Here is a 27,812-nt window from a genome sequence, read left to right on the forward strand (position 1 = left end):
GCTTGAACCTTATAGTGATTGCCCATCTACTTAAAGCAAGAGTTTGCTCAAACACTTTATGAATTGAAGTCCAAGTACTTGGAAGCCAGTGGATTTAAAATCTGTAAGCACTGTTATTTGTGAAAGACATTCTCACCTGTAATCCTTGGAAGGTGTTCTCATATGGCAAATTCCAACGCTGACTTCGTATAGCATCTTCAGCTTTGGGGTGTCTCCCCATAGAAGCAGAAGAAGGACCAAGTGCTCATTCATTCTTCCAAGTATATCAGCTTGCATAATTAAAGATGATACCTTTCCCTTTAAAGGATCTTTTATGCAAGTCAACACATTTATCTTTAAGGAAAAAACATGAGCTTGAGATTATAACATCTAACTTTATTTCACATTCTGAAGCTTCCAGAGTGCTTGCAAAACATTCATTTCAGACATCATTTAAACTAGTAGTTAGGTATCTGACAGCCATACTGGTTATGCACCAAACAATCTGTGTTTTTAATCTCCCTAATCCAGGGGACATAAAAAAAATGTTTTGATATCCAGTACAGATTTCAGGAGGAAAAAAAATACAGTACTTTTAAGCTTCCCTTTCTACATCGTTTACTAAGTATATTGTAATACAAGTAATAATATGCTGTGGAAAGTTCTACGGTAATGTAATGTGCATTTACAATCCAGGAGTGAAAATTTACTCATCTAAAACAATTTCACTCTCAAGGAACAAGCAGTTTTGGCCAGCTGGGTACACACTGTAGGCCAAGTTGTCGCTTCAAACTGTCCGCCATACTCAATAAGCAAAGGAAGCAGGCCTGAATTCTGCTTTTCGTAGGCACATTAGATTAGGTGGCATCACCTATTCTAGAGCTAGGACACTGTGATCGCACTTGTGCACGCGATGAAGTTCACCAGACTCAATAAGACTCTAAATGAAAAAAATATTATTAATGAATCGAAATAACACAACTTTCTATCTCCAGAGGACTATTGTTTTAAGTCCATAGCCTGCAACCAGCCAAATGCAGTTTAGCAGTCTTATCAGCAAGTCCTTGGTGAACTAGAATCCATAGTGTCTGCAGTGAAACACTGTGTAAACTCTGTAAATTGTTGTTCTAGCAATGACATATATCCCTCTAGAAGGGAAAATGTTGCACACTAAAAATAAAACAATGAAAGCCAGTCAGTAAATACATGCAAATTAATTTGCCTTTACAATAAGGAATACTTGCGGTTTACAGTAAGTAATGCTTGTAAGCTCAGTGTTTGTAGTTATATTTGCAAATGGGATGATATTGGGCTGGAAGATGGCAGTCAAGAGATCAATGCCAGTGCTTCCTGAGAGGCGCTGACCTCGGCAGAGGGATGCACGTTGCCAGTCTCCAAAAGCCCAGAAAGTAAGATGTTAAGCATTTTGCCTGTTGTCAAAAGCTGCTTAATCTTCATCCCTCCCAGAAGACAGGTGAGAACTTGTCCTCTCTACAGAAGCACAGGACCAGCCCCCTCAGGATCAGGAGTCCTGCAGCTGGTAGTTGCCCAGCCCTTTTAGGATCAAAAGGCTTATTTGTAAGTAAGGAGTAGGACTGCTCCTCTACTTGTGGAAATTCTTTACCCTTTATTTGAACACGAAATATCTAACAGAAAACTGATACAATGGACTTAAATCAGCCCCCATTTGCCTGTGCTGTTTTCAAATCCTGGACTTCTCACCTCAGTGCAATTAGTCTATACTAAGCCAGGGGTTAGCTTGACATGATACAAGTATAACAGTCAAGAATATATGTTAACCTCAAGTAAATATTCCATCTTTATCATCATATTTCAACTAATTGTATGATCTGAGTATTCAGCCCTAAATGTCTAAAATCTTGCTTTAGTGAAAGACAAGATTTTGGTGAATAACTTGCCAGGAAGAATGAAACGTTGGTACAATTAGAAAAATACAATTTGAAATAAGGAAATGAGTAATCCCATAGCAAAACAGGAAACTTAATTAAAAAAATAGTTGTCATTCATGCTGCTTATCTTGATAACCAGAACTAGAAAAATGAAACATGAGGAGTTCTGCTCCCATACAGCCTTACTGGGTATTAAAATGAGACTACCTGTTCTGCTGGCTGCACATAGAAAATGCTTTATAATTGTTACCATGCATTTAGTACGTTGTTCAAAATTGCGTGAAGCTTGGTATACTTCAATGCATTTCCCATACTGTGAAGGGAAATTTATACAAGCAGCCCTAACACTGGGTCTTTTAAGATCCTTTACAATCAGCAGAACAGGATACCTATGACCACAGCTAGGATGGTGACGTTAAATCCTCTACGAGGTCTGCGTCTAAGGCTCCTCAGACACAAGCTGTTCTGTGGTTATAGGAAGAAGGTAATGAGGGTAATGAGAGGTGTTCTCTGAAAATTTAACATCCTTGGCAAAATACGTAAAACCAGAATTCCTTTTTTTTTTTTAAAGAAACAGAGTAGTGAAATTTGCAGAAATGTGTATATCAGTAATCCCTAACATGATCTGTTTCTTTAAGAAATGATCTTGGGTTTATGTGGCAGCATTTTCTTTCCTCTAAAGTAAAGCTACAATGGTTACAATTAAAGATACGATACTATAAATATGCAAGCATATGGCAGAGCAGTAAATTAGAGCCAGCAGTGCAAAGACAAGTGATGCCTTGGACAGTGGGATATTGCGCTCCAAGAAACCACCGCTCCCTGCCTCTTGCCAATGTATGTCCCCTCTGCAACATCAGTCGGAGACTTCTCAGAGATTTTCATCATGCACAGAAAATTGTTGAGATGATTGAGGTTCTTTCTAAAACACATGTGCGTGTTTGCAGCAAGAACCTTGCTCAGGAGTCTGGGAAAGCTTTTATGATGGTTTCATAGGCAGGAGGGGGGGTTTGTGTGGAGTGGCAGATGCGGAGGCTGTTGTTAGACCAGTGGAACTCGGGTCGACTTAAACTGTTGGTGGTGCTTCCCACAAGGGTTGTGGTGGTGTTTGTGGGAGTAAGGGTGATCAGCTGACTGTTCGTCTCCACGGGGAGGGGAGGACACTGCAGGAAAGGGTGGAAGGTGGATGCACGGAAGCTTGACTTCCTGGGGAAAGAGTTGGCTTGCTCCAAGGAGGCTTGCCTCTGGAAGGTGAGGCTGGCCAGGCTGAGGTTGCTCCGACGTTCGCAGCTGCTGTTGCGGTAAAATCCAGTCCTGCCAGTAGTGTGGCCATGGGAGGGGGGTCTGGACCGACGGCTGAAAGCTGAAGAGCTCCCCTGGGAAATGTGGGCGCTAGCTCTGCGACGGGACAAGCAAGTGAACAATGCCCAGATGATCCCTCCAATCACCAGTCCAACCACCATGGACACTGTGAAGGCTATTGTTATCTGCTCTGAAATACAGCAAAAATACACAGCAAAGTTATTTCATTAACTCTGAAGGATTTTCCTGCCAGAAAATGAACTGAAGATGGCAGCTTCCTTAACAGATGAACAAACCCTAACATCTTTGTGTGTAATACATGAACTTTACAACACAAACACAGCAGTTCAGATTGCTTTCACTGTATGGTGTTTTTTCTTTAATTTGCATAATTCAACAACATCCAGAAGGTAGCTTGCATTTAATACCAGTTTCTGTACCAATGCAAGGCAAAAGTCTTGAGTCTCTCTCAGAACCAACCACCCACCAGCCCCAAGGTGTGTTAGAAAACTGCCAAGTATTTGCTTCTGTGGGCAATATGCAGACTTGTCGTTCTGTTTATGGACGTTCATGTTCTATGTGTGCGTGTTTGCAAACTCTCCTATTACAACAGTGATGTAGCTTCTGCCATGTTCTTAACAAAGTAAGCCTTGTATTTATTACAACATGACAACATGTCCCAGCCTTTTATTGCTGAGTAACAGATACTTCAAATCCTCATAGTAATTAACGTAAATTACTATATCCTAAATGATTATGGTGAGAGATAACCATTAGTAATACTGTCTTGAATATTTCCCATCCTCAATGCCCAGTTTACAGATGCACTAATCTGCCATTAAGAAAAGTAAATTTCTAGCTCTTTTGTAAATGCTTTCAAGAATTAAGAGATGTGAAAACCAAAAAGAGCATGGCTAGGGTTGTTTTCTCCCCCACATGGTTTCACAGTGTGGAGGAATAAGACATTTTTCCTTGCATATTTCTAAGAATAGGACAGTTGCTTCAGAAAACTTCACTTACTTTTGCAACTGAGCACCAGCTTTATTGCTGTTCTAAAAAGTTCAGAGATACATTTGTAATCCTGGATAAGGCCTGAAATGAACGCAAAACCTTTATAGATCCCCTCAAAATTTAAGAAGGGATTGGATCACAAACAAGAAGGAACACTGTCTTGACTACTGGTGGAAGAGGGAATAAGTGAAAAAGAGCCATGGGACAGCTTGAAACATGTTTATTCTGTGTTATCATGTTTGCAAAGCATTTCTGTTAAAAAGGAAATTGTATTCATCTGATTGAGAAAGGTCAGTAACTTCTACAGCGTACAGAAGCGCAGGCCAGCGAACACTGTGCCTGGCTGATCACCGTATCAGAAGGCAGTATCTCCAGAACTGGGATGAAGATGTTAGAGCCCATAAAGGGCAAGATGAGACTAAGTTCAAAATTTTCTTGCAAGCTAACAGCTGTTAAAGAGTTTCCCCTGAATTTATGGTGCTGCACAAACAGTCGTTTCCAGAACCGAAAATAATGACACCAAGTCTGAGCTGTGGGAATTAGCCAAAGTAGCTGCTGGGGAGGCAAAGAGAGTGAGTGGCCCGAGAGATGGCCATGGGGAGCGGAGGAGAGGTGCCAAGCACGGCCAGCGGGACCAGCTTGCCGGCAGAGGCACCCCAGTGTGTGCCAACAGATACCTTTGCTTAAGCCAGGCCTCGGTGCCTAGCAAGGCTCAAACTTAGGGCAGGTCACTGCAGGAGGGGGAAAGCAAACATTTGCTTTCCTTCCAGCAGGGGAGAGGTAAATGGTTATTGGTATAATTGCATTTTAAGAATTAGTTATTATTACCTTCTGTATGGACCTTCTCACTTTTCTCCCTTCAGTGAAAAATTGTTAGCTACGTGATTCATACTTGCAGTTGGGGAAAATTATCTCCTTAAGCACCAGAAAGTTTAGCATAAAATTTTCTCAGGTTTCTGGGTGGGGACTCCAAGCAGCACTAAATTTGAACCCAGCCCTTGCTGCTGCCCATCAAACCCTGTCAGAGGAGCAGTGTATTCACCCTACCTGCCTTTGCAGGTGTGGTTCTAGACAGGACCAACATTCTCAAGAATTACTGACATCACCATAAACCTCAAGTTTATTCGACTTATGTTTTTTCAGGATTTAAGCTCTAATTAAGCCACTGATATTTTGGAAGGCTATACAATCCTACTGTTGCTTGCTTGTAACCTCTGCTTTCAGGTAGGCTTATAACCATTACCCTTTTCAAATGGGAAGATAGATTGGAGAGGATAAAGCATAGGATATTGTTGCAGAGCACTGCTCCCTCTCAGGAATACTTTGCTGCCCTTTCTTTCAGAGGTGGATCAAACTTGACCCTAAAATACAATTTTTCTTTAAGCCCTCATTTTTACAACTCAGAAACTCTTGACTGAGCATGCTAAAGTCAAAGGTGAGTGCCTGGTCTGCCTTTTGCAAAAACCCACCCGCATCTTCAGAGACACAACAGACCTCATTGTGCCCCTTTGAGTCAGGAATAGCCTATTATGCCATTTTAATGGATTTGATACATTCTATTACTGCAAGTTCCTACTCATACTCCTAAAGGTGGGAAGGGAGAGCCAGGACTTGGCCACCTCCAGTCGAGTAAATTCCAAGGAGTGTCCTAAAGACAGCACTTCCCAAGCACCAGAGCTGCAGTCTGAGTACCGCTACTGCTGTCCCTGCATGGCTATGGGAAAGTGAAGCAAGAACTAATCCTTTCTTAGACTGATTTCTTTTGCACCTCGGCTGGAATGGTTATTATATTAGGTTATTATTTTCGAGACCGCCAAGGGATCCTCCCGGCACAGGGCTCTGTGCTGCCACCCGATATCCCTGCCTCTGTTTGGGCTCTCAGCTCCCGCAGGGAGGAAGCAGAGGAGATCTCCGCGGGGCTCAGCAGCCTGGAGTGTAAGCAGCAGCACAGCAAGATGCACAAGTGTACCTGGTGCTGGGGTTGCCATGCACCGTGGTGAAGATTTGTCCCTGCATCCCTCTAGCCATAATTTTCACCACCTGCACAATCAAATCAGCATTTCACACTGTTAAAAGCAGATGAGGGAATTGACAAAAGTATCGAGTGCAGCTCTTCAGTCCTTCCCACGTGCTGTTCCCCTGTGCTGGAGGTGCAGCACAAACAATTATCCCTTTAGATAATGTCTTCATTTTTTTTAACTTCTTTGATTCTTTTATTTTTCTACCTTTATATATGAATGTAAAAATAGAGAGTCGAATTATTCCCTGGGGAAACTCAGCTGGGTTTACACTGACTATTGCAGTTGCCATATAGTACCCCAAATGCTTTCATTTCCATTTGGACCTACATTTAATCCTTTTGGTTCTTATTATAGAAATATCACTAGACCTATTGGTTACAGACACTTTATTCTTTCTATTCCCAGACTCTCCCTGACTTCAGTGGGAACTGTGGGTCACACTAATAGGCTGAACTTGCTTTTTGTTCACTCCCTGCAGAGGATGAATTTCACTGAAATGTAATTCAGTTCTAAAAACTTACGCTGAAGAATTGTAAATCTATGCCCATTGATTTCCTCTTTAACGTCCAGTGATCACAACCCCGAGGTACATTGGAGAAAAAACTACTACCAAACAGGGAAAAAGATCAAAGGCAGAGTGGGACTTGCTGCACCTGGGATTTTGAGGGCAACAGCTGACTTTCACAGAGTTGTTTTTCTCTTCCTTCATCTGGGCAGTGCCAGGGCAGAACTAGCCTTTCAGGACAGTCAGAGCAATACTGTCATGAAGTGTTCCAAGGAGCCATTATAATATCTCAGGGTTTTCTGAGACCTGTGCATGTCATTCTGTTCTCTGCTTTTAAGGAAAAAAATCATAAAAATTTGGGGATAAGATAGGGATGCTGCCAATAACAGTAACTCCCCAGGTACTGGTGCCCTAAATATGTTTTGATCTGTATGTTTCTCAGGCTGCTCACACTGCCTGCTTTATGTGATTATGCCATAACCGGAAAGATTTGGTACCCCATCTCAGTCAATTTTCTCCATTCTCTCTCTAACACCAGCTGAGGTGAAGGACAAAGGTTTTTTCAACAATGTAGGACAGACTTTGAGGTGCAAAGCCAGAAATAAAAGGATAAGGAGACGAAGCAACTGAATATCTCAGCTACATTACCTTTCTTATTTATGGTACTTCCAATGTGTCCATGCAAAAAAGATTGGAGGTTCAGAACCCACAGTAATGCCCATGACTTCTGGGTGTTACCCCCAGACTGAACACCAAGCCAGCATGTGCCTGTTAGCCCGACATCTGTCCAGATCAGGTAATTCCTTCTGTTTATTCCCTCCTTTCTGGTTTCTGCATGCAGTGTTAAGCAAATGCAGTGCTACAGGTTTGTACAGGGGATTATTGCCTCTGCTATGTAAAGCTTTTTCTTGGTTGTTGCAGCTTTCTTTAAGGCTTTCATAACTTTCAATGAACTGTATATATGAAGCATTAGTATATATCCTATCAAGTTGATAGCCTCTAGCAAGTCCTTAACACTCTAGAGAATTCACTCAGGAGAAATTTGGACATGTTGTTAGTAAAGATGATAAGACTGGCTGATAAGGTGCTTTTCCTAGTTATGGCCCTGAAACAAGTTCTTCCCATCCAGCCTGAACATCAGTAGTAAGGCCAACCCAAGGGGGCTCATACTAATCTGTAAGTCTTCTGAGAAGTGGACTACATTCTCTCTTTCCTCACCTTGGGGTATACCTCACCAAAAATTAGCAACACAGTCCCTACCTACATTTGTCAGTCCCTGGATCAACCAAACTCTTCATAAAATACATTTGCTTTTTGTGATGGAGAATCCTGCCTCTACCATGGAGCTCAGGAAGATCATTGCAGGCATACTCAGGTCAATCTCTTATTTCTGTGAGGGTCACATTTTTCTTCCATGTGTGTGGACCACATCATACACTTCCATGTGTATGGACATCCCCTTGAATTCAACACACATTTGCATTGAGGATTCATTTTCCCAAGGAATCTGCTTCTTGCCCTCAGCTCTGGCTGCAATGGGCTGGAACAGCATTTTGCTCCCCAAACTCAGGAAATCCTTGGGACTTACATCTTTCCTATAGCCTCATGATAAATTCCCCAAGGTGTAAAGTTAAGGTGTGCACAAGATCTTCCTTGCCCCACTCTCACAAATATGTACATTTGTAAACTTTTCAGCTGGCCGAGTATATGGAGGGTTAGTTGTACCTTTCAAAATAATAAGTAGCAACTTCAATGAGAGCATCTCAGAGCCAGAACCAGGGCAGGGGAAGAGGGGACCAAATACTAAATGCAAGAGAAAGAGAAATGGGGAAGCATCTTTTAGTCAGGCTGTGCACACATGACTTGAATTTGAACTGCATCTTTGCCAGTAATAGCTAATAAAGCTAATAAAAAGCCAGTTACCTTTCCAAGCATCCGCTCTGCCTATGCTATTGCTAAGCACAAGGAGGCAGAACACACCCATAGGGTGAGATGATACCTACACATCTGATTTGATCTCTGGTGAGTGACTTTCAAATATTGCAGTCTTCTTTATGTTTTGGAGCTGTTAATTTTTTGTTATTTCTTTATTAAAAGAGAAATAAGTAGTTTTATCTTAAAGTTATTAGAAGCAGTAAGGTGGCTTATCAGTCAAGAGTGGCATTGTTCAGCATTCAGACTCAGCTTGCTATAGAGATGTTTTACTCATGTTAGAGCAACATTCTGTTCATTTACTTCAGCAACTGTGAATAATCTTTCCATTTCTTTTTTCTTCCACCTGCCCAAAACTGCAAGCCTGACATGCAACTTTATTCCATGTGGGCTCCAGCAAGCTTGTATGCAGAATATACAAGCTCACTGACTTCAGACGTTATTAGTAATGAACAGTATCAAAATATACCACCATGTTGTATAGTGGAAAAGAGCTATTTTTATAATTTCAATCCAAATTTTAGAATTCTAAATTTATTTCCATTTTAATTGTTTCATTCTCACATTTTTGTGAGTTCTCTTTTCTTTATGTCATGTTATATGCCAGTGACTCAAAACTTGCCTAAGTTTTCCTCCCCCTACACACACACACGCTTGTGCAGAAGCACATTGCCTTGTCCCAGAGCTGCAAAGCCTTGGCAAATGGCAGGGGTTTTGGTCTCAGACATGGAGAAATCCAGCTCAGCCTCTGTCTCACCCTGTATTTTTTTTTTACCAAATGAAATCTCAGTATAAAAAACCATACAAACCAGTATGGGAATTCATACCTGAACATTGTACAGCTTAACGGAGAGCACCAGCTAGTGTATTAAAGCATGAATTGCATTTACAAATGACAAATCTAGTAACCTGACTAGTAAGAATGGTTCAGATACTGTTTTACAGGAGTCTCAGTGTCTCAGGTTTCAAGGGAGGTACAGGTAAGTCATCAGCAGACGTTCATAACAGCCTCATTTCTGCAAAACCAGACAGGAACAGCCAGGGTACATCAAAGTTTCAACAAACTCATAGCACCTTCCTACAGCTGTAGTAAATGTACATCTCTAAGCCAGACAGCTTGCAGCTACTCCTCCTCACGCATCCTGGGCGGGGAGTTTGGAAAGGAAGAATACCCTGGGCCCAGAGAGCTGCCACTTTTTCCCACCACAGAAGGTTTGAACTGATTTGAACTACTTGAAATTTTATGCCGGTTCTACCAACTCCCAGTAAACTTAGTTTCAATCTGGGGCTGGTATCAGTACCCAGCTCCTGTGCTGCTGTTGTCATGCTGAGTTCAAAAAGCAATTTCTCTATATCTGACAAGTGTTGAGATTACTATCTTCCCGATCTTTGTCACTAATTGTATTAGCAAAACAACCTCTCATTAATCATTTGTAGGCAGTCCATGATTCAGTTGGGTGGGTGAATCAGTTGCTGTGTAATATCAACCAGCTGTGATCTTAGTCATGGCAAAAGTTTAAGAAAGGTCACACAAGACTTGTGGAAAGAATGAGAGTGCCAGGCTACAGCACAAGGTGGTTCAGGTAGTTGTGACGTCCAGAAAACAAGCAGATGAGGATGGTGGCATCTGGAAAACAGAATCTGTGGGAAAAAAAAGGTGAAAGAAAAACAGACTGTGGAGGACCTGAGATCTAATAAACAAAATAAGTAAGATAGTTAGGCTGTCAGAAATGCCAGTGCTCTGCATTCAAACACAGCTTGCTAGAGGGATGTTTTATTCTGCCTGTGCTAGTAAGAAATTCTTTTCTGCAGTGACATAGAGTAATTCTCCCACTTCACCTAATAACTAAATGGTTGGTTTTATGTCCACTGCAGATAAAATAAAAGGTACTGGGTTTAAAATAGAGCAAAGGAAATTAAAAAATGTGTTCCTATCTGTGAGGACAGGTAAGCACTAGAATAGATAGTCCAGGTAGGTGATGCATCTACCCCCACTAAAGATTTTAAAAACCAGTATCAGTCAAGAGTTGTTGTAAAATAGTTAATCCTGTCTTGAAAAAAGAAGGTAGAATAGGTGACAGCTCAACGTCCATACTGACATTATTTTGTGCAGTTTCTAACACTTTCTTCGACCAGGTAAGCAAATAAGCTCTAGAAGCGTCTGAAAAATTACTAAGTAAATGACAAGGGGAAAAAAAATGCAGCTTGTGCCCTCGGACTTATTCTCCGGTTGAAAGGCAGAGAGGCCCGCTGTTTGTTAGAGGGTTAACGTCACAAAGGAGTCACCTACCTAGGAACAAGATTGCCCTCTGCTGGAAATATAAGCTGAAAAGCTAAACGATACATAAACCATCTCAATTCTAATAAAACAGGGTGTCAGAAAAAGCTATCAAGAAACATTCCAATGAAAGATTACGGAGAAGTTAATAGCACCTCAAAACTCAGAAAAACTCTGAATTACATTGCCATAAACACTTAGGGCTAGCATTTTGCAGAGGCTCTGAAATTAAGGGAGACCGAGGCACAGCAAAAGTGTTCAGAAGCTTAGTGAAGTAAAGCTTGTACAGATTCGTGACTTTGTGCGAATATCTGTGCTTATGGAGAAGCATAAGTCTAAGTCCGTTCTTAAATTCGTATTTCTGGCCATCCGCAGTGATGTCCAGAATGATCTCCATGCACCAGAGTACATTTGCTTTGTTTACTAATACCATAATTCGCTGTGATAAAAAGCCAGAAGAGTGGAATATGCCATCTCAATATCCTACAAACCAACTCAGAGTTAATGATGTTTCCTTGACATTACTGGCAGTTGATTTTTACTGGAATGATAAATAAAGACTAATTGTAATAATCAGAAGGAAACATCTAAGATAGAGATGTCAGCATGTTTAATTTAATGCCTTTGGCATAACTATATAAAACAAAGCAAAGATTCCTTTATGCAGACAGAGATAGAAACTTTGTTTCTGCGTGGTTTCATTATGATTCCTAATGCATTACAAAGACAGTAATATAATTTTGATCTTTTCCACATGTGCAGCAAACAATCCTCTGGCAAGGCATTCTTACCAACCTCACAAAACCAGAACATAGGCCTAAGCTATATGGCCTCTGCATGAACCTAAATCAAACAGTAAAACACAATTTGCCGCAGTGCAATATGGAATTATAATTATTACTTAATCGATACGATTATTTTACAGAGCCTAAGAATACAGTAATTTCCTATATGATCAGAACATGAGTGACTATAGTGAAATCTTAAAATTACAGAGGAAATACCAAAATAAGTATGCTACATTTAAGAGAACAGAAGACATCCAAGGTTAGAACAATGCACAAGGTTTCTGGGTTACTGGGAAGACTGTAGGGTAAGGAATAAGGTTTAAGTCATTCTCAGTCTCACCACAGCAGTTGTGCCTTCTGTGGTCTGAGAAGAGCCTACCTAACCCAGACACAGCTTGTCCTTACTGTGAGAACCCATGAAAGGCCAAGAAGTGTTTACAATGAAAGCCCAAGTTTTATTAGAATATGAAGTAGAATATTTTAAAAGAGAGAAAACTCAGAGTGACAAGGTACACTCTAAGTGCCTTGAGATACTAGGTATACTAGAAATAAAAAGCACATTTCAGCCTGCCCAGTACATCCTACAAACAGTGGTTCTCAATACAGTGCTTTTCAGAAGTGCTGCAACTCCTGCGCTTTTGCATCTTGGTCTTAAGCGCCTCTTCCTGTCGCCTGAGAAGCAAGACCTTGTTTCTGCTCCTTGGTCTTAGCTGTGCAATGTCTCTCCCTCTCCCCCTGCAACCTGCTTCCCAGGAGAGGAGCAATCTCCCCTTGCCGGTTCCATCTCTCTCACTCTCCATTTTACATGTACATCATGTATCAACACAGACAAAATGAATGAAACAGATACGTACAACAGTGTCGTGGCAGAAACTGAAGGACATCTACTGGGGCCAAAACTGTAAAGTTTCTTGGAAAAAGTCTCTTCTCACTCAGAAATATCCCGCCTTTGAAATACTGCCACAGAGTACTCTGCTGAGGGGTTTAACTTGTGAATTGCTGTTCAAAAATAGCCATCAATGAAAACAGTGTTTAGTATTCTATTTATAGTCTCATTATTTTTTGAGATTGCTAGAACTAGGACCTTCTTCAGGTGAAGAATGAGAAAGTTGCACAAAGTTCAAGAATGGGAGGAAGAGGAGCTGTTTGTGAACTTTGCTGAATACTGATCCAAAGTATTCAATAAACAAGTATTTGAGTAGCAGGAAGAGAAACCTGTATTTAAATCAGATTTTCCTGCTTTTTTTCACTGTAGTAATATCTGAGGTACATCCAGTAATGCAAAAAATCTGCTACATTTATCTTCCTCAGACAGCAGGTATAATAGTGAACATTTTGAGAATACAGAAGTATGTTCATATGTGGTAGTACTCCACTCTTCAGCTAGGTATCTGCACTTCAGAAATTTGAGCGTTCTTTTCCCAGTACCTCCTGTGTGACTATCAATCAGTTTCAGACATTTCTCTTGCATCAAATATGACCATGAATATCTATTTCAGTGTGGGTTAGGAGACGTAATTAAGTAGTACCCAGAAGAATTTGTGTAATCACAAGCTGATAAACACTGGTATAATTTCTAAGTGGGATGATTATTGATCCGGAGTGTTAGTCAACTCTTGGTGACCCAGGGCAGATGATCCAGGCTGGAGACTCAGTGTGAAGTGGGACTTTGGTGCTTGCCCCACACAAGCCAGTGGTGGCTGGGAGGCTGTGTTTACAACAGGCTGGTCCAGGTCCTACTCGCCTAGAGACTCCTGCACCTCACAGTCAATCAACAGAGCCATCAATGGTCTCCTTCATTGATACTCTGCCTGCTGAACTTATGCACCTTCCATAGAAGCCCTCTGTCTGCTTCGTTAGCTCATCCTTCCATTACCCTGGATAACTGAGAGATGGCATGAAGATAAATTATTTTTTTTTAAAGCAAAGTGTTTAAAATTTACAGATGTCAGTTAAATGGTCAAATATGCCATAAGTGTGTGTTAAATTGCTGGACTGTGAATTCAAATGTCTGAAACAGGGAATTTATTTTCTTCTGCAAATAAGGTGCCAGAGGCACAAGGCAGAGGCCTCTGCTGAGAAGCAGCAACTGCCCTGGCTGTTTGCTTCAGCTAGCATGTGTCAGAACCCAAAGAATTTTTTGCATTGCATTGAACTGACTCTTCTTTTCTCCTCCAATTATTTTGCTGAAGATTTCCTAGACATTATTTCGTAACAATGTTGTATATATTTGTATTATTGATGTAGTTTTGGTTGAGGTTATTTTAACAGATAAATCTTATGTTATTATTGTCCCATTTTCAATCCACGAAAATCATTCTGACATGTCTCTTTTCCATCTACTCAAGTGGAAGCGGAATAAATCATCATCTTGGAACCAAATCTAATGCAACCTAAATTACTTTTACATTTTCCTTGTTTTTGAAGAGTTTTTAGAAGAATAACTTGGGATTACTTGGTGCAAGCTGAACTACTATACAATAGGTTTCAAAATCTGAATAAGTACCTTTTGTTAAGGTGGTATGGGAAGTGAAGCTTCTACTTTGGAAAGTTTTCTGTATTAACTGTTATTGATAGTCTTTTCTGATTTTCTTTTTTTCCCCAGACAAAAGGATAGGGTTATGAAATAAAGATAATCTTACAAAGACAAAAGGGCACGTCTTGAGTCTTGATTTTACTTTGTGCTCTTCTTTTGTGATGGTGGACATCTCATTCCATCGCCACGTTTCAGATTGATCTTCTGTGTGAGAGAGATTGCACTGCTCACCACCACTCATTTGGCTTGCAAAGATTTTTGACTTCTGATTAAATGAATTACAATGGCAAAGTGGGAAGTGGTGTATCAATTCAGAGCATTTTCCTTCAATAGGTTCTACAAGAACTGAGTCAGAACCATTGCACCCACAATGTGCTGAGACACTGAATCCTGCTAGGGGACAAAGCACAGCAATAAGCTCCTTCTATTATGTGACTGCTGATGTCAACACGTTCACATCTCAACACATTCACCGGTGTGGTGCTTTGAAGAAGAAATATACTTAATTTCCTACAAATGAGATTTCTGGATTTGGTGGATAAATAAAGCATGACGCTTCAGGCAGATCATGTGACAACAAGCAGCACCACATACTCAGTCAATACAGTAGGTGTAATTGCCAAAATGTGTATGCTCTCTGTGTTTGATTAATAATTAAATAATACTCTGAAGAAACTTTGCCTGTCCCTCTACCACCTTAGATCTGTCTCCTTCCTGCTAAAGATGGTTAAGCATTTGATAAATCAATGGCTGTATGGGGGGGTAGGGAAAGCAGAAAAGAAGCAGTAATTAGGAGGCAACAAAACACAGCCTGAGGATGACAGACTCACTTTAAAAGAATAATTTATACACAAGGAAGCAATCGTGCTCTGAATAGACAGCATGCAAGAATAAGACTGGTCTCGACTCTTCATGACATAGTCTGTTGCTTTTATCCAGCTACAGTAATACTCTTTTCTTTGGGCTTGGAAAGAAAAGGAAAAAAAATAGGTCCCTCATTAATATCTACTTTTATCTCTCTGACAGGCCTGCATATAAGATCTTGGAATGGATTTACATATTAGCTTCCTAAATGCAAGGTCTGATTACTGATATAATCCCCTTTGCTTCAGTAATGGAAGTGATAACTTTCAGGTGCTTGTCAAATCTTTTACTTAACTGATAGCAAAATAAGCATAATCATATTAAATTTGAAATAGCCTGATCATTCTGACCCTTGAGAAGAGAGTATATGATTTATCTGATAATGTTTTATGTAGGGTTTATACAAAACAATAGTAGTCTAATAGTTGATGCAAAATGGTACCACCAAAAGTTAGTTGGAAAATAAAACATAGTGTAAGGCTAAGACATGGTTCTGTCTCCTGGAGAAATCAGCATGGGCAGAGTCTGTTTAGATTTGACATATGACCTTGACTTCTGTCCCTGATGGAGCAGAGAGGAAATGCTGGCTTCCTACAATGGTTTGGCATAAGCATAAGGAGCATTAGACGGTGCAGTGCAGCATCTTGCCTTGCTGCTTCAGGCTCTCTGTAGCAATACTGGAAGGCAACGAGGCACTCGGGCACAGCCGCTCCAGCAAACAGTACTGCCACGTGCATAAGCAATACAACTGAAAAGCGTACAAATCAGCCCTTCTCAAACACAGCTGAGGGGGAACAGACATGTTATATCCTGAAAATGAGATGGGGAAGATGACCAATGCCTTCCTTTTTAATTGCATCACAAGTCGTAGGTTTATTTCTCATTTGGTATAAGAATATTTCTGGAGGACTTCAGAGGAGGAGGCAGGGACCCTGAGCATTACAGAGAAATGAGATTCACTGTTGCCACACTGCCACTGAAGGATTCAAACACAGTTGCTGCCATTGCTAATGCCACACCATCACATGCTATCTTTTACAGATTCACAGATTGGTAGGAGTTGGAAGGGACCTCAAGACATCATCTAGTCCAACCCCCATGTAAAGCAGGAACACCTAGAGCGGGTTGCGCAGGATCACGTCCAGGCAGGTTTTGAATATCTCCAGAGGAGGAGACTCCACAACCTCTCTGGGCAGCCTGTTCCAGTGCTCGGTCACCTCGGTCACCCTCAAAGTGAACAAGTTTTTCCTCACATTGAGATGGAACTTCCTGTGTTCCAGTTTGTGCCCGTTGTCCCTCATCCTGTCACCGGGCACCACTGAAAAGAGTCTGGCCCCATCCTCTCGACACCCACCCTTTAGATATTTATAAATGTTGATCAGATCCCCTCTCAGTCTTCTCTTCTCCAGACTAAACAGACCCAGCTCTCTCAGCCTTTCCTCATACGAGAGATGCTTCAGTCCCCTCATCATCTTCGTAGCGCTCCGCTGGACTCTCTCCAGTAGTTCCCTGTCTGTCTTGAATTGGGGAGCCCAGAACTGGACACAGCACTCCAGATGTGGCCTCACCAGGGCAGAGTAGAGGGGGAGGATAACCTCCCTTGACCTGCTGGCCGCGCTCTTCTTAACGCACCCCAGGATACCATTGGCCTTCTTGGCCACAAGGGCACATTGCTGGCTTATGGAGAGCTGCTTGTCCGCCAGAACTCCCAGGTTCTTCTCCATAGAGCTGCTTCCCAGCAGGTCAACCCCTAACCTGTATTGGTGCTTGGGGTTGTTCTTCCCTAGGTGCAGGATGCTACACTTGCCCTTATTGAATTCCATATGGCTCCTCTCTGCCCAGTTCTCCAGTCTGTCCAGGTCTCACTGAATGGCGGTGCAGCCTTTCGGTGTGTCGGCCACTCCTCCCAGATCAGTATCATCAGTGAATTTGCTGAGGGTACACTTTGTCCCCTCACCTGGGTCATTGATGAATGTTTTGAATAAGATCAGAATCTTCCTTTAGTTAATGCAAAAAATATGTTGAATAAGACGGAATGTTCCTTTAGTTAAACCCACACACTTGTTGCCATTCCTCTCAGTACTAACACTATTGATATGAAAGCAGTGTCCTGTCTGAGTCACTGGCCCAGGCTGCTCTGCTGCTGCCTTGTGACACATCCCAAGTCAGCTCACGCTGTGGTCAGAGAAGCTGGAAACGGGAAGACCTTCTGGTGACCCTGTCCTGGTAAATAAGACAACATCCCTCTTCGTTGTGGAGATCTCAGCTGGTTCAGGCAGAGGAAAGGTTGTACGTGTGGGTCTCCCTTACCCCAGCAGTCCTCTATCAAAATTGTGTGGAATACTTAAATCAGCTTCTGACCACTGGAGCACTTGATAAGTGCAAGGAGATTTAGTTATGTGACATTGTCTACATCTCTATCACAGGATTTCCATGTGGATCTGTATCCCCTCTGAGCAGGAAAAAAAAAAGCGATTGCCATTAGTTGGGGGAAATTTCTGTGGCTCTGGAAGTCACACAGCAAAAGTTACTCTGATGCTGCTGGGCCTCGGAGGATACACAACCCTACAGACCTCTCCAAGAGGTGAAAAAAAGTCTGCCTCAGTTCCTATACAGGTGAACCTGAGTTTTACTGGTGTTACCATTACTTATTTTTGTCTGTGTACTATGTTCTCAGGGTCTGACTGAGGTCCCACTGTGTGGCATTTGTAGCAGATAAAACCAAAACTGGTCCCTGTCCTAAGAACTCTGCTGAGCTGTATAGGACTTTCCCGGTCCCGATTTCTGCAAATTCACCATGCAGATACATTGCGATTATTCTTCATCAATGTGAAAAAGGTTACTCATTCAAGTGAAATCTTTGGTTAAATAATATGGAAATATGGCTTCACTAAATTTGTGACATCATGTAACATTTCACTGAGGAGCAGGAGGGAAAACTTGTACGTACACTAGATTTAAGACTGGTAATAAGAAGGGAAAAATTTCAAGGATGTAACATTACCATAAAGATCACATTGTCCTTCATAGTGTTGTTTAAACGTATTATATTTTATATCTGTGTTGTACATCTGTTTCTCAGATAAATGTACTTGAAAAAAATCAGTGTGCTTACAGGAAGCATTTGCAAAACCAGAATTGTCTTTCTGTCTGACTCTGTGTCACATTTTACCTCATCATCTTTCTCTTCATATTCCTACAGAGCAGCACAGGGAAGTTTTCTCTGTTTTTCAAACTGGGACCTGAAACGTGGAGGACCCATCTGGATGATCTTCCAGAAACCTTGCTGAAAATCTGCCTCCCAGTATGCTTATTTCCACAACCATCTTTTTGGGGAGCCAGACTGCTTTAATATCAAGTTAGAGGAAAATAAAACAATTCTAGTTTCTCAGTGAATTTGGGAAGAATCAATGCATTTTACTCCATGTTAGAAACCCTACATCAGGAATCTGAACACATTTTGAAGTGAACAAAAATTTTGTGCTGTGTGGCAGGTTTCTTGCAGGAGGAGAGGGAGGAGACTGTATGTCACCATTACCTTCACTTAACACAGCTACACAGCCACCAAGCCAGGTATGCTTGCAGATAGAACTGGGGACATCTACCACCCCAAGGACATGGTCTGTCCATACCAGATTGTCACAAAGGGATATAGACATACTCGTTTCTGCACTGTACCTTATGTTACACAGTCACACCATTCACACAACTAGAATTTTCTAATGCATACAATATTTTGCACATATTTTAGAGGAATAATGCTCTAATTAGCCCATCTGATCAATATCTTCTGAGCTAACAAACAGGGGAAAGTCTCCAAGGCTATATTTTTCCACTAGTTTTCCTAGCCATTTCATGCAGTGAATTCTGAGAGTTTTCTGAATAAACCAGGTAATGCGTCCCTCCTTCCTATTTATTATTTTATGTGTTAGACTACTTTTATATAGGGTTTTCCAAATTCACATGCAACTGACATCTACTAGAACCAATCAATAGGGGCGTTTGGTTTATATGTTCTTCAAAATAAGCTCTTTTTCTATCATCAGCAGATATACTTGCCTGTGGAATAGGAATTAAAGACAAGTTGCTCTTTGTTATTAGAGGTCTTAAGGGTATGTCTATGGGAAGGTTGCTCTGGAGATGTACAACTTTGAGGGTTTTTTAAGGCTCTAGCTTGAATAGGTAAAGGAGAAAATATTAGTCAGAAGATGGAAGGCTAGGCAAGAAATAAAGAACCAGCAGGGCTCTACAAAATCTATAATAACAAACCTGGAAGTATGAGACATTTACTTGGTTGGAAAAGGTAGGTGGGGGGCTGGATGGAGAGTTTGTTCACATGCGATTGGCTCTCGTATTAACTCCATCATGATGGGGACAGAAGTCTGCTCAATGATTTGAGACCTTTAATATCACACACCATGAGGTAAAGCCCTGAGTGATGGCTCAGTATCCCTGATGAGCCAGAAGCCAGGCTGTGAAATTCAAATGTTAAGCAAACAGACTCGTTAAGGTAGTGCATGATAAAGCACTCTGGGAAGTCTGAGTAGGAAACTTGTCAGTGTAGACGTAGTTAGAGTATACTAGATGGGGAGATGCAGAGTCAGTGTGAAGACTGCGTTTTTATATATGGCTGGCTGTGACATGGGGGAGGTATTAGGGCAGGCTCCTTGCCAAAGAACTCAGATACGTTCTTTCAGATATGTTTGACATCACCAAATCTGTATGCATCATCACTTTCTGTGATAACATTTGCTGGGACTGTCCTTTACCTCTCACTCACCACGTATTAATGAATTTGGCTTGCTTTTAATTTTGATTCTTATTGGGTAAATTTATCTTATTTATGCATTGTTTTAGCTAAATGCAAACCCACAGTGAGGTTAAAGAAATTCAAAATTGAAAAGTCAGTTATCTCTGGCATACAATTTTCATTTATTGTTCCCTATAGTGCTAAGAATGGAGAACTGCTTACTTAGTCATCAAAAACACAGTGTGGTTGTTTTGGGTCATAGTAATAGACATATTTGCCACTGAAAGTCTCTGTCCTCATTTTTAATCACTGTTTCCTGAAAAGGACAATGCCCTACCACTTTGAATAAGCACTGGAAAGAATTATTCCCTAAAATACTGGAGCAGGACTGCATCATGAGGTTGGAAAAAAGCATTTCGTCCCTCTCCGTTCTCCCATTGGGGCTGCTTCCAACAACAGGGGACTGTAAAGTCTGAAGTTGTCTGACTCCAGCAGAGTGCTTTCAAAAGAAAGAAGCTCACTTCTTCACATCCCATTTCCAACCTTTTGCAGGCATCAGTGATCTAACCCAAAGACTCTGCGGGAAGAGATTATATCTTCTGTGAAGACATTTATTCCTTGTGCTATGAGCTCCTTATGATGTGTGATATGCTGCCAAATATTGCGCTTTTAAAATCACCTGGGTTTTCCAAAACACAGAGAAGTGACAAAAAAAGAAACCAACTGCAAAAAAAAATCCAGTTGAAGCAGTTAACAGCCTGTCTTCAATCACCTTGCTCTGTTTTGGCTGATAGCCACTAATTAAAATATCAGGAAGAACACACACACTAGAGTGAAATTGTAAAGAGAGAGAAAAGAGAACAGAAGAGGAGGGAAGAAGAAAAATAGCAATTCAGGAAATACATCCTTGAGGTTGATACTGCACCTGTATCCAAGGCTGTGATTTTATCTAGTCTTCCTCCTACTTTGTTCTGCTTCAACCCTGAGGGTTGTCTCTACTAAGAAAACAATCTCCAGTGCTGTAAAGCATCTATAAGTGTCTCTATGTCATATCTTCACTTCCTCCTGTCTGCCAGCAAAGGAATTGCATCTTCAGTTTACTGAAGTCTTCTGCCCTTTTAGCAATGTCCAGTCTACCAGGATAAAAGGCCCTCTGGGGTACTCTGGTTTATGCTGGTCTTTTCCAGCCATTAAACCAGGAAGAGAATGGACTGATAGAAGTTACCACTGCCACATCTGCTGTGCTGTGCTCCACAGCTGGCTCCGAATTGCAGCCTCGTGTGTCCATATCTCCAGCAGAACAGCTGAGGCAGCTCCCAGAGTCTTTATCTGCTGCTGCTAAAGCTAGACTGGAAGGGTACGAAGTGTGCGAAGAGGAGCAAAAGGCATGAGGAGAGACGACCCAGTGGGTATGCTGGAAATGCGCTGACACAGAGTGGAAGCCAACATGCTTAACGTGACCACCACACAGCTAGCCAAATGCTTTTCTCGCTTGCAAAGAACTGGACTGGATTTGCTGCTGTTGCTTCTACTCGGCCATGGCTACCACCCATGAAAGATCCCAGAAGAGAAGTCAGGTCCCATGGCTGTCTAGGTTGGACTTTCTTGTGTTTGACAGTTGTGTTACTGTTCGTGTCAGTGCTGCCCTTCACAAAGTAGTATTTCAGTTCATAAAGAAAATGACACAAAGTCCTTAACCACCATTATTGCCAGGTCAGTAACACGATATCACAACACAGTGTCAGACATTAGCATGTGCTCATCGCTAATGATAATTTTTTCCAGCAAATTATATAGTCTGACTTCTTTCAAGCAAACACACACATCATAATGAGGCGAAGACCAGTGGGTTGAGGGAGAGACAAGGCAAATTTTCACGTTATTTTTAAAACCACAAGTGCATTTATAGCTTCTAAAGTCAAGTGATAATGCTTAAAGTGCTAGTGTCAGGCAGTTCACAATCCTAAAATCCTGAAAGCCAGCTGATATATGGCATTGTTTTCATACACTATACAAATAACACCCTGGATTCTAATTCAAGAAAAAAAAATTGTCCTTAATGTTTTTAAGGTATTAAACTGTAATGTTGCATTTTTAAATACATACTTGAATAAAACTAGACTGAAGGATAGTCTAGGGATCTAAGTTATGTTGATTAATATTTGCGTACACTTTTTCTTTCTGCTGCTGTCATATTGATCAAATGTACTATTTAAATTAAATTTTCTGATCTGAAAGTATATTACTGTCTGCAGCGGAGAAATAGCATTGTCTCAAAGCCATTTATTGTATTTAATTGTGTGCGACTGAAAATGCTTTTAGGAATTACAAGAAATGCACTCCTTGTTAAAATGGAAACATCCTGGCTTCCACTGTTAACTTACAAATCAAAATGAACTCAATAAAGACTATATTAAAACAGTAAAAAGTGAGATTAGTAGTTGATGGATGGGTACCAAACCCTGAATTTCTCACTCGGCTATTGCTGAACCTCCCTTTGAAACTACCAATAAAAGAAGATTCTCTGGGTAGATTGTCTGTCTACAGTCCCATGTGATACCAACGGTGCTGAAGTTCAGCAGAGGCTGACGGTAAGTGCTTCTCTTCCTACCTCTGCCAAAGTACCATTCCATGGATTCCCACTGCAAAGTAGGGTGACCAGAGGTTACATAGCTTCATAGAAGATGGCACCTGAAAGACATGAGCTCCTGCATCCTTGCAGTAGCTCAGCTTGTCTGAAATAGGAACTGCGCAACATCTTTAGTAGGGAACAGCTCTAGCAAAGTGAGAATCAGAATCCTGATTTTGTGCTCGTGACACATTACACAGAAGATATTTGCTGACAGGGCCAGGAGCTCTGTCATGAAACTCAGGAATTTAAACAATAGGAGATTAATATTCTTTTTTTTTTTTTTTTTCCCAGTGGAATTGATTTTAGGCCAGCAAAACTACTGTTTTTCTTCTTCTGTTTTACTCTACCGAATAATTTAGCATTTCAAAAATACTGCAGAATGATGATGGTGAAGACTGAATTCAAAAGAAGAATTCCTGCAAGATCCATAGCTAAGCATGTTATCGACTCTCCAGGCTGTCACTGACTCTACATTGAGCTTGCAAAAAAGTGTGCTAATTTCTTTTCTATATTATTATTTGCTAAGGTCTTTGGATGAATATAGAGAGAGGATTTAGACTACTTAGAAAATTCACACAGCATGACATATCAAGGTGTGTATATCTTGGTTTTATCTACACAACTTTATTCATGCACACTTCCATTAGCCTGGAGCAGTTGTAAAAAGATCTATATGTGCTCATACATAAACAAGTGGAGAACAGTTTAGTTAGTTCATTGTTTTAAAATTATTAGAGTCACTTTTAAGATGCTATTGTGTGAAGTTACCATTGGAGACTGGACAGCTTTAGAAAACAGAATGCTTGTATATTTTCCAGAGTTAGAGAACCAGCTGTTAGAGAATAGATGGGTTATAAAATTGAGATGATTAAATATAATTGTGAAGAGTTGCTCTAACAATTTTTACAGCATTTTTTTTTTCTCACATAGTGTCTCTCAGCAAAACTTTGCACACAGGTTGAAGTTTACACTTTGGCTGAGTCCGCAGGAGCTGCTGAGAAGTCACACATGCATGGAAAAGGATCTGCATCTTGGTAATGTATTCACATTCACAGCACTACATGGAGGGTGGCTTAGAAAAACAATGAAACAGACTGTAAGCCATATCCTGAAAAATCAGTTTCAAATACTGCATTCTCATTTAATGAAGAACTCAATTTTATTTATATCTATTATGTGTAGTTTTATTTTTACCTCAGGTCATGTATCTCCAAGGATGTCAGAAAATACACTTCTATCATTTTAAGTGAAGTTTCCTTGCAGTGATCTTGTGTCAGTCATTATCTTCTGACACAGACTGTATAGCGTCCCTCCCTAGTCTACCACATGTGATATACCTAAAGGAAAGGAAGAGGAAATGCTATTAACTCTTCTAAAATCTATGACAAAGTAAGAAAAAAACCAAGAGGCATCTTCCCTTCTCAGGACCGTGCAAGCTCCTTACAAAAATCCAAGCTGTGAGGTTCATCTGCTGTTAGAGTGTAAGCAAATGGGAGGCGAATAGGGCTGGGGCCAGTGTCAGTCCCTGGCAAGCTAGGTGGGCAGTGCTGGCGAAAGGAGGCGTTGGCCCTTTCGGTGATAAGACAGCTCATCCACGTCCTGCTCTGTCTTGTCAAATGCAGCTCTCGATATTGAAGGACCAGGGCTTGGTACACCTGGAGAAGTACCTTAAATGGAATGACAGAGTGACAACCTTAAATGGAAGGAGAGAGTAACAGCAGTACCAGCGGGGCCAGCTCTATGCAATATGTTGTGGAATTTAAATGTTCATTTCTTAGGAACGTTTTTTGACTCTTCATGAAGATGGAGAACGCCTTGCCCACAATCTGAGAATTATGGTTAATGAATCCTTAGAGTTTCATGTAACTTTGCTGTTTCTTGTGTATGTTTCCATGATAGCGACGCAATAATTTACCTCAGAATAAAAGCAAATCTGCAGTAACGAGGGGCAGCACCTTTTACATGAGGATTATTAAAGTACATGTTGATGAAAGCACTTTCATTTTTGTCCTGAAAGAGCCATTTTAGAGTTACATGTAGTTCCACTCTACAAAAACTACAGTTATTCTTCAGAGTCCAGCAGATAACCTCCAGACAACAAGAGACTCTGAAACAGTAATAACAGTATTTTTGCCTCAGTTAATCTGCAAGTATTTCTCAAAGACGTCCAGTATCATTACCCTACTTTTTAGCCCAAGACACAAAAATGAAGTGAGTTGCTCATGGTGTCCCAGTAGGAAAATATATGTGTCACTGCAGGAAACATGTGGATAGCATTCGACAGATTCTTGTTTCTTATTCTAAGGAAATGAAATTAACTTCTTTAAATCTTCTTATATAGTTATTTTCCTCTCATTTCCCAGTGCACTTCTATGCAACAAAAGTCCTCTTTTGCTAATGCATGTTATTTTTCAGTTTTAGAGAGTGCACAGATTCTTGGAGGGGTCATTGCTCAATAGCAATAAGACAATAGACAAAAACAGATCATATGATTCACTCAATTGCTAAATGCTATTACACGTTAATATTACAATAAAACATAACAAGCAACAGAGCTTTTTGGAGGGAAAGGTTATCCACAGCTGTTACACAGACTCCTTTAGGATCAAGTCATTGATCTTTGTTACTTTGAATGAATTTCAGTATAACATATATTTCTACCTCACACTCTATACTTTTCAGTTAAAGTACCATTCCCGGGTTTGGGAGAGTACAAACAGCCTTAATGGATAATAATCAAAATATACATTGAGCGAAATCTGATCATGAGGCACCACAGCAAATTACAAGTAATTTTTCATTCTGGAAGAGTAAGAGTTTATTCCAAAGGTTGTAACAAGTTTAGTTCTTGCTATCTCTTTTTCATCAGAAGATGAAACAGATCATGTCTGCTGTGTAGGTACATCCATTAAAAGGTTGAGAACGTCTACCTGATCTGGAACATACTGAAGTCAATAGACACCTTTTCAACTGACTTCAGTAATGAACTTTGTCAAACAATCAATTCTGCCCTGGCGGTTCCTGCTGTCTTGATTAGCTTAAAAACATTATAAAATTTTGTCAAAGAAACATTTGGAAAATGATCTTTTACACTGCAAGAAATACAAAATCCATTCATTGCTTTTTTGCTTCCAACATGAGACTTGAAAGTAGATGTATTTTTTAAGGCAATCGCCAGCGATTCTCAGCATTTACTCTAATGATATTCTAGAAGAAGAAACAAAATCCTTACCCCAAAATTTTGGTGGCCATGTGATTGGAGAGTAAGTACTGTTTCTATCCATAACATCCAAATAATAAATATAGAATGGTACATCCACAGAGGAGCAATGGGTTTCTGAATGTCTGAGATTTAGCAGCAGAAGTAATGCTTTTGTGCTGCCAGGGAACTGTGGTGTTTGCCTGAAAGGAAATGGATGTATCACGTTTCCTGCTTGTGGACTCGAATTAGCAAGTGCTCGCCTTATCTTGGAACACCACATGGTTCCCGAGACGGGGAAATAGTTTCCTTCTCGTCATTTCCTCAGCTAGAGCAAATTGACTCAGAACAATACCAAATCTCCTCATTCTCTGAAACTTTTTGAACCCCAAAATGTCCAGAGATAGATGAAAATTCCTTCCTCTTTCCTTTAATGATCTTCTATGTTAAAGACTTTCCTTAAAGATTCAAAAGCATTTGTATTCAGTGGGAATTTTCAATAAGGTAGAAATGAGACAAGAGGCTTTTAATAAACACCATTTCATTAGTATATTAATTTAGGATATGAGGATTGTTAAGTATTTGCCATTGTTCGTCAGCTAGTTTGAGGAACTAGCTGGGCCTGACAGTGTAACTATAGGATTAATATTTTAATGAGCGTACTTCAAATTTCCTTTGCCAGTTCTTTTCCTTTCCACACCCCGTTTTAAAATATGAGTTCTCTGGAACACAAACAGGCTTTGAGCTAATTGTTTGAACAGTTTTAATACAATGCAGTGTTAATTCCCCATTGGAATTTGTAGGTACTGCTGCTAAATATAATAAATGGCAATAATAACACCCCTACAAAAGAAAATAGCTGAGATATTCAATGACACAGACCCAGAATTAATGGAGAATATATGGGAATCAATAAAATATATGTTTTTGTATTTATGTGATAAATTCTTTAGGACCTGATTTTAACTATTTTCCTGTTAAAAATATTGCAGATAATGAATGTCCATAGATGTTCTGCTGTGAATTTCAAACCTCTGTTCTCTGAAGAGTTGTATGAGGTTTTATTTTGCTCATTGTTAAAAAAAACCCCAAACAACCAACCAAACAAACCAAACAAAACCAACACCAACCACAACAACAAACCAAAAACAAAACCAAGAAAACTCCAGAATCAGCTACATCTATTTTTCACAATGAATATCAGGAATCTCCAAAATTTAGGAATATTCCAATCTTAAGATTTGGACCTGGAATAATTTTAATGTTGTTTTGTTTCATTTGGGACTTTTTTCATGAAACAGATTTTTAAAACTACTGAGTAAAGATGCTCTGATGGTTAATGGAAGACTGACGGCTTTCAAAGCTGGTGCTTAAAATGAGATATCCAAATACTGAGCTAAGCACCTGAATGAAAAAGATGTGATTTTCTGATGTCTGTGAACAAGATACAGTTTGATAAGAAATTTTGGGATTATTTAGTTTGGTAGGGACACAGATACCAGAGCAGATGATAAGAATATACAAATTAAAGAATTCTATGACTAAGGTTAGGCTTGTGATCTAAGAGTAGATAGAAATACAACAAAATTGAATTATTGTAAACTGTAAAATGAGGAAATTTAGTGAGTTTACTGAATGCATCTATTGAGATGATCACTGTAAACCAGAATTGAACACTGACCTTAATCTAGTTGAAAAGTAGCTGAGTTCAGACATGGACACTTGTACAGATAATTAAATCTTCTGTATTATCCGAGTGTATGAAACATGAACCATAATGCTTTATGAGAAAGTCCACAGCAATAATAAGAAGAGTGACGGTTTCTCTCTGGACAGAGCATTCCAATATGGGAGTTCTCTCATCCTCCTCAGAAACAAGCGGCTGATACGGGCAACTGTCAGCAGCAGCTGAAGCTGGACCACCAAAAGTGTTACCTGGGCCATACACCCGTAATGCTTGTCAGCAAGTTGCAGCAAATAAAGTTTTAAATGAATCAAAAAGTGATGTGGGCTTATAGTGACTTGCTAAGCAGGAAAGTCTCAGATCAGTATCATGTCCTCTTTCCATTATTTACTCTTGTAAGAAAAAGAAAGAATTGCAAGTT

The 27,812-nt window shown here is 40.3% G+C and overlaps 1 protein-coding gene across 1 annotated transcript; it reads right to left on the reverse strand.

The window, feature by feature from the left end:
* Nucleotides 1-354: 354 nt before the first annotated feature.
* Nucleotides 355-25,990, reverse strand: MYCT1 (MYC target 1). The gene is made up of 2 exons (XM_054822262.1): nt 25,741-25,990; nt 355-3,381 (listed from the first exon to the last, which is right to left on the reverse strand). The coding sequence occupies exons 1-2, from the start codon at nt 25,988-25,990 to the stop codon at nt 2,849-2,851; spliced, it is 783 nt and encodes a 260-aa protein (XP_054678237.1). The 3' UTR covers nt 355-2,848.
* Between the last annotated feature and the right edge of the window lie 1,822 nt (nt 25,991-27,812).

Source organism: Grus americana, chromosome 3 (genome assembly GCF_028858705.1).
Source record: "Grus americana isolate bGruAme1 chromosome 3, bGruAme1.mat, whole genome shotgun sequence".
Classification (NCBI taxonomy): domain Eukaryota; kingdom Metazoa; phylum Chordata; class Aves; order Gruiformes; family Gruidae; genus Grus; species Grus americana.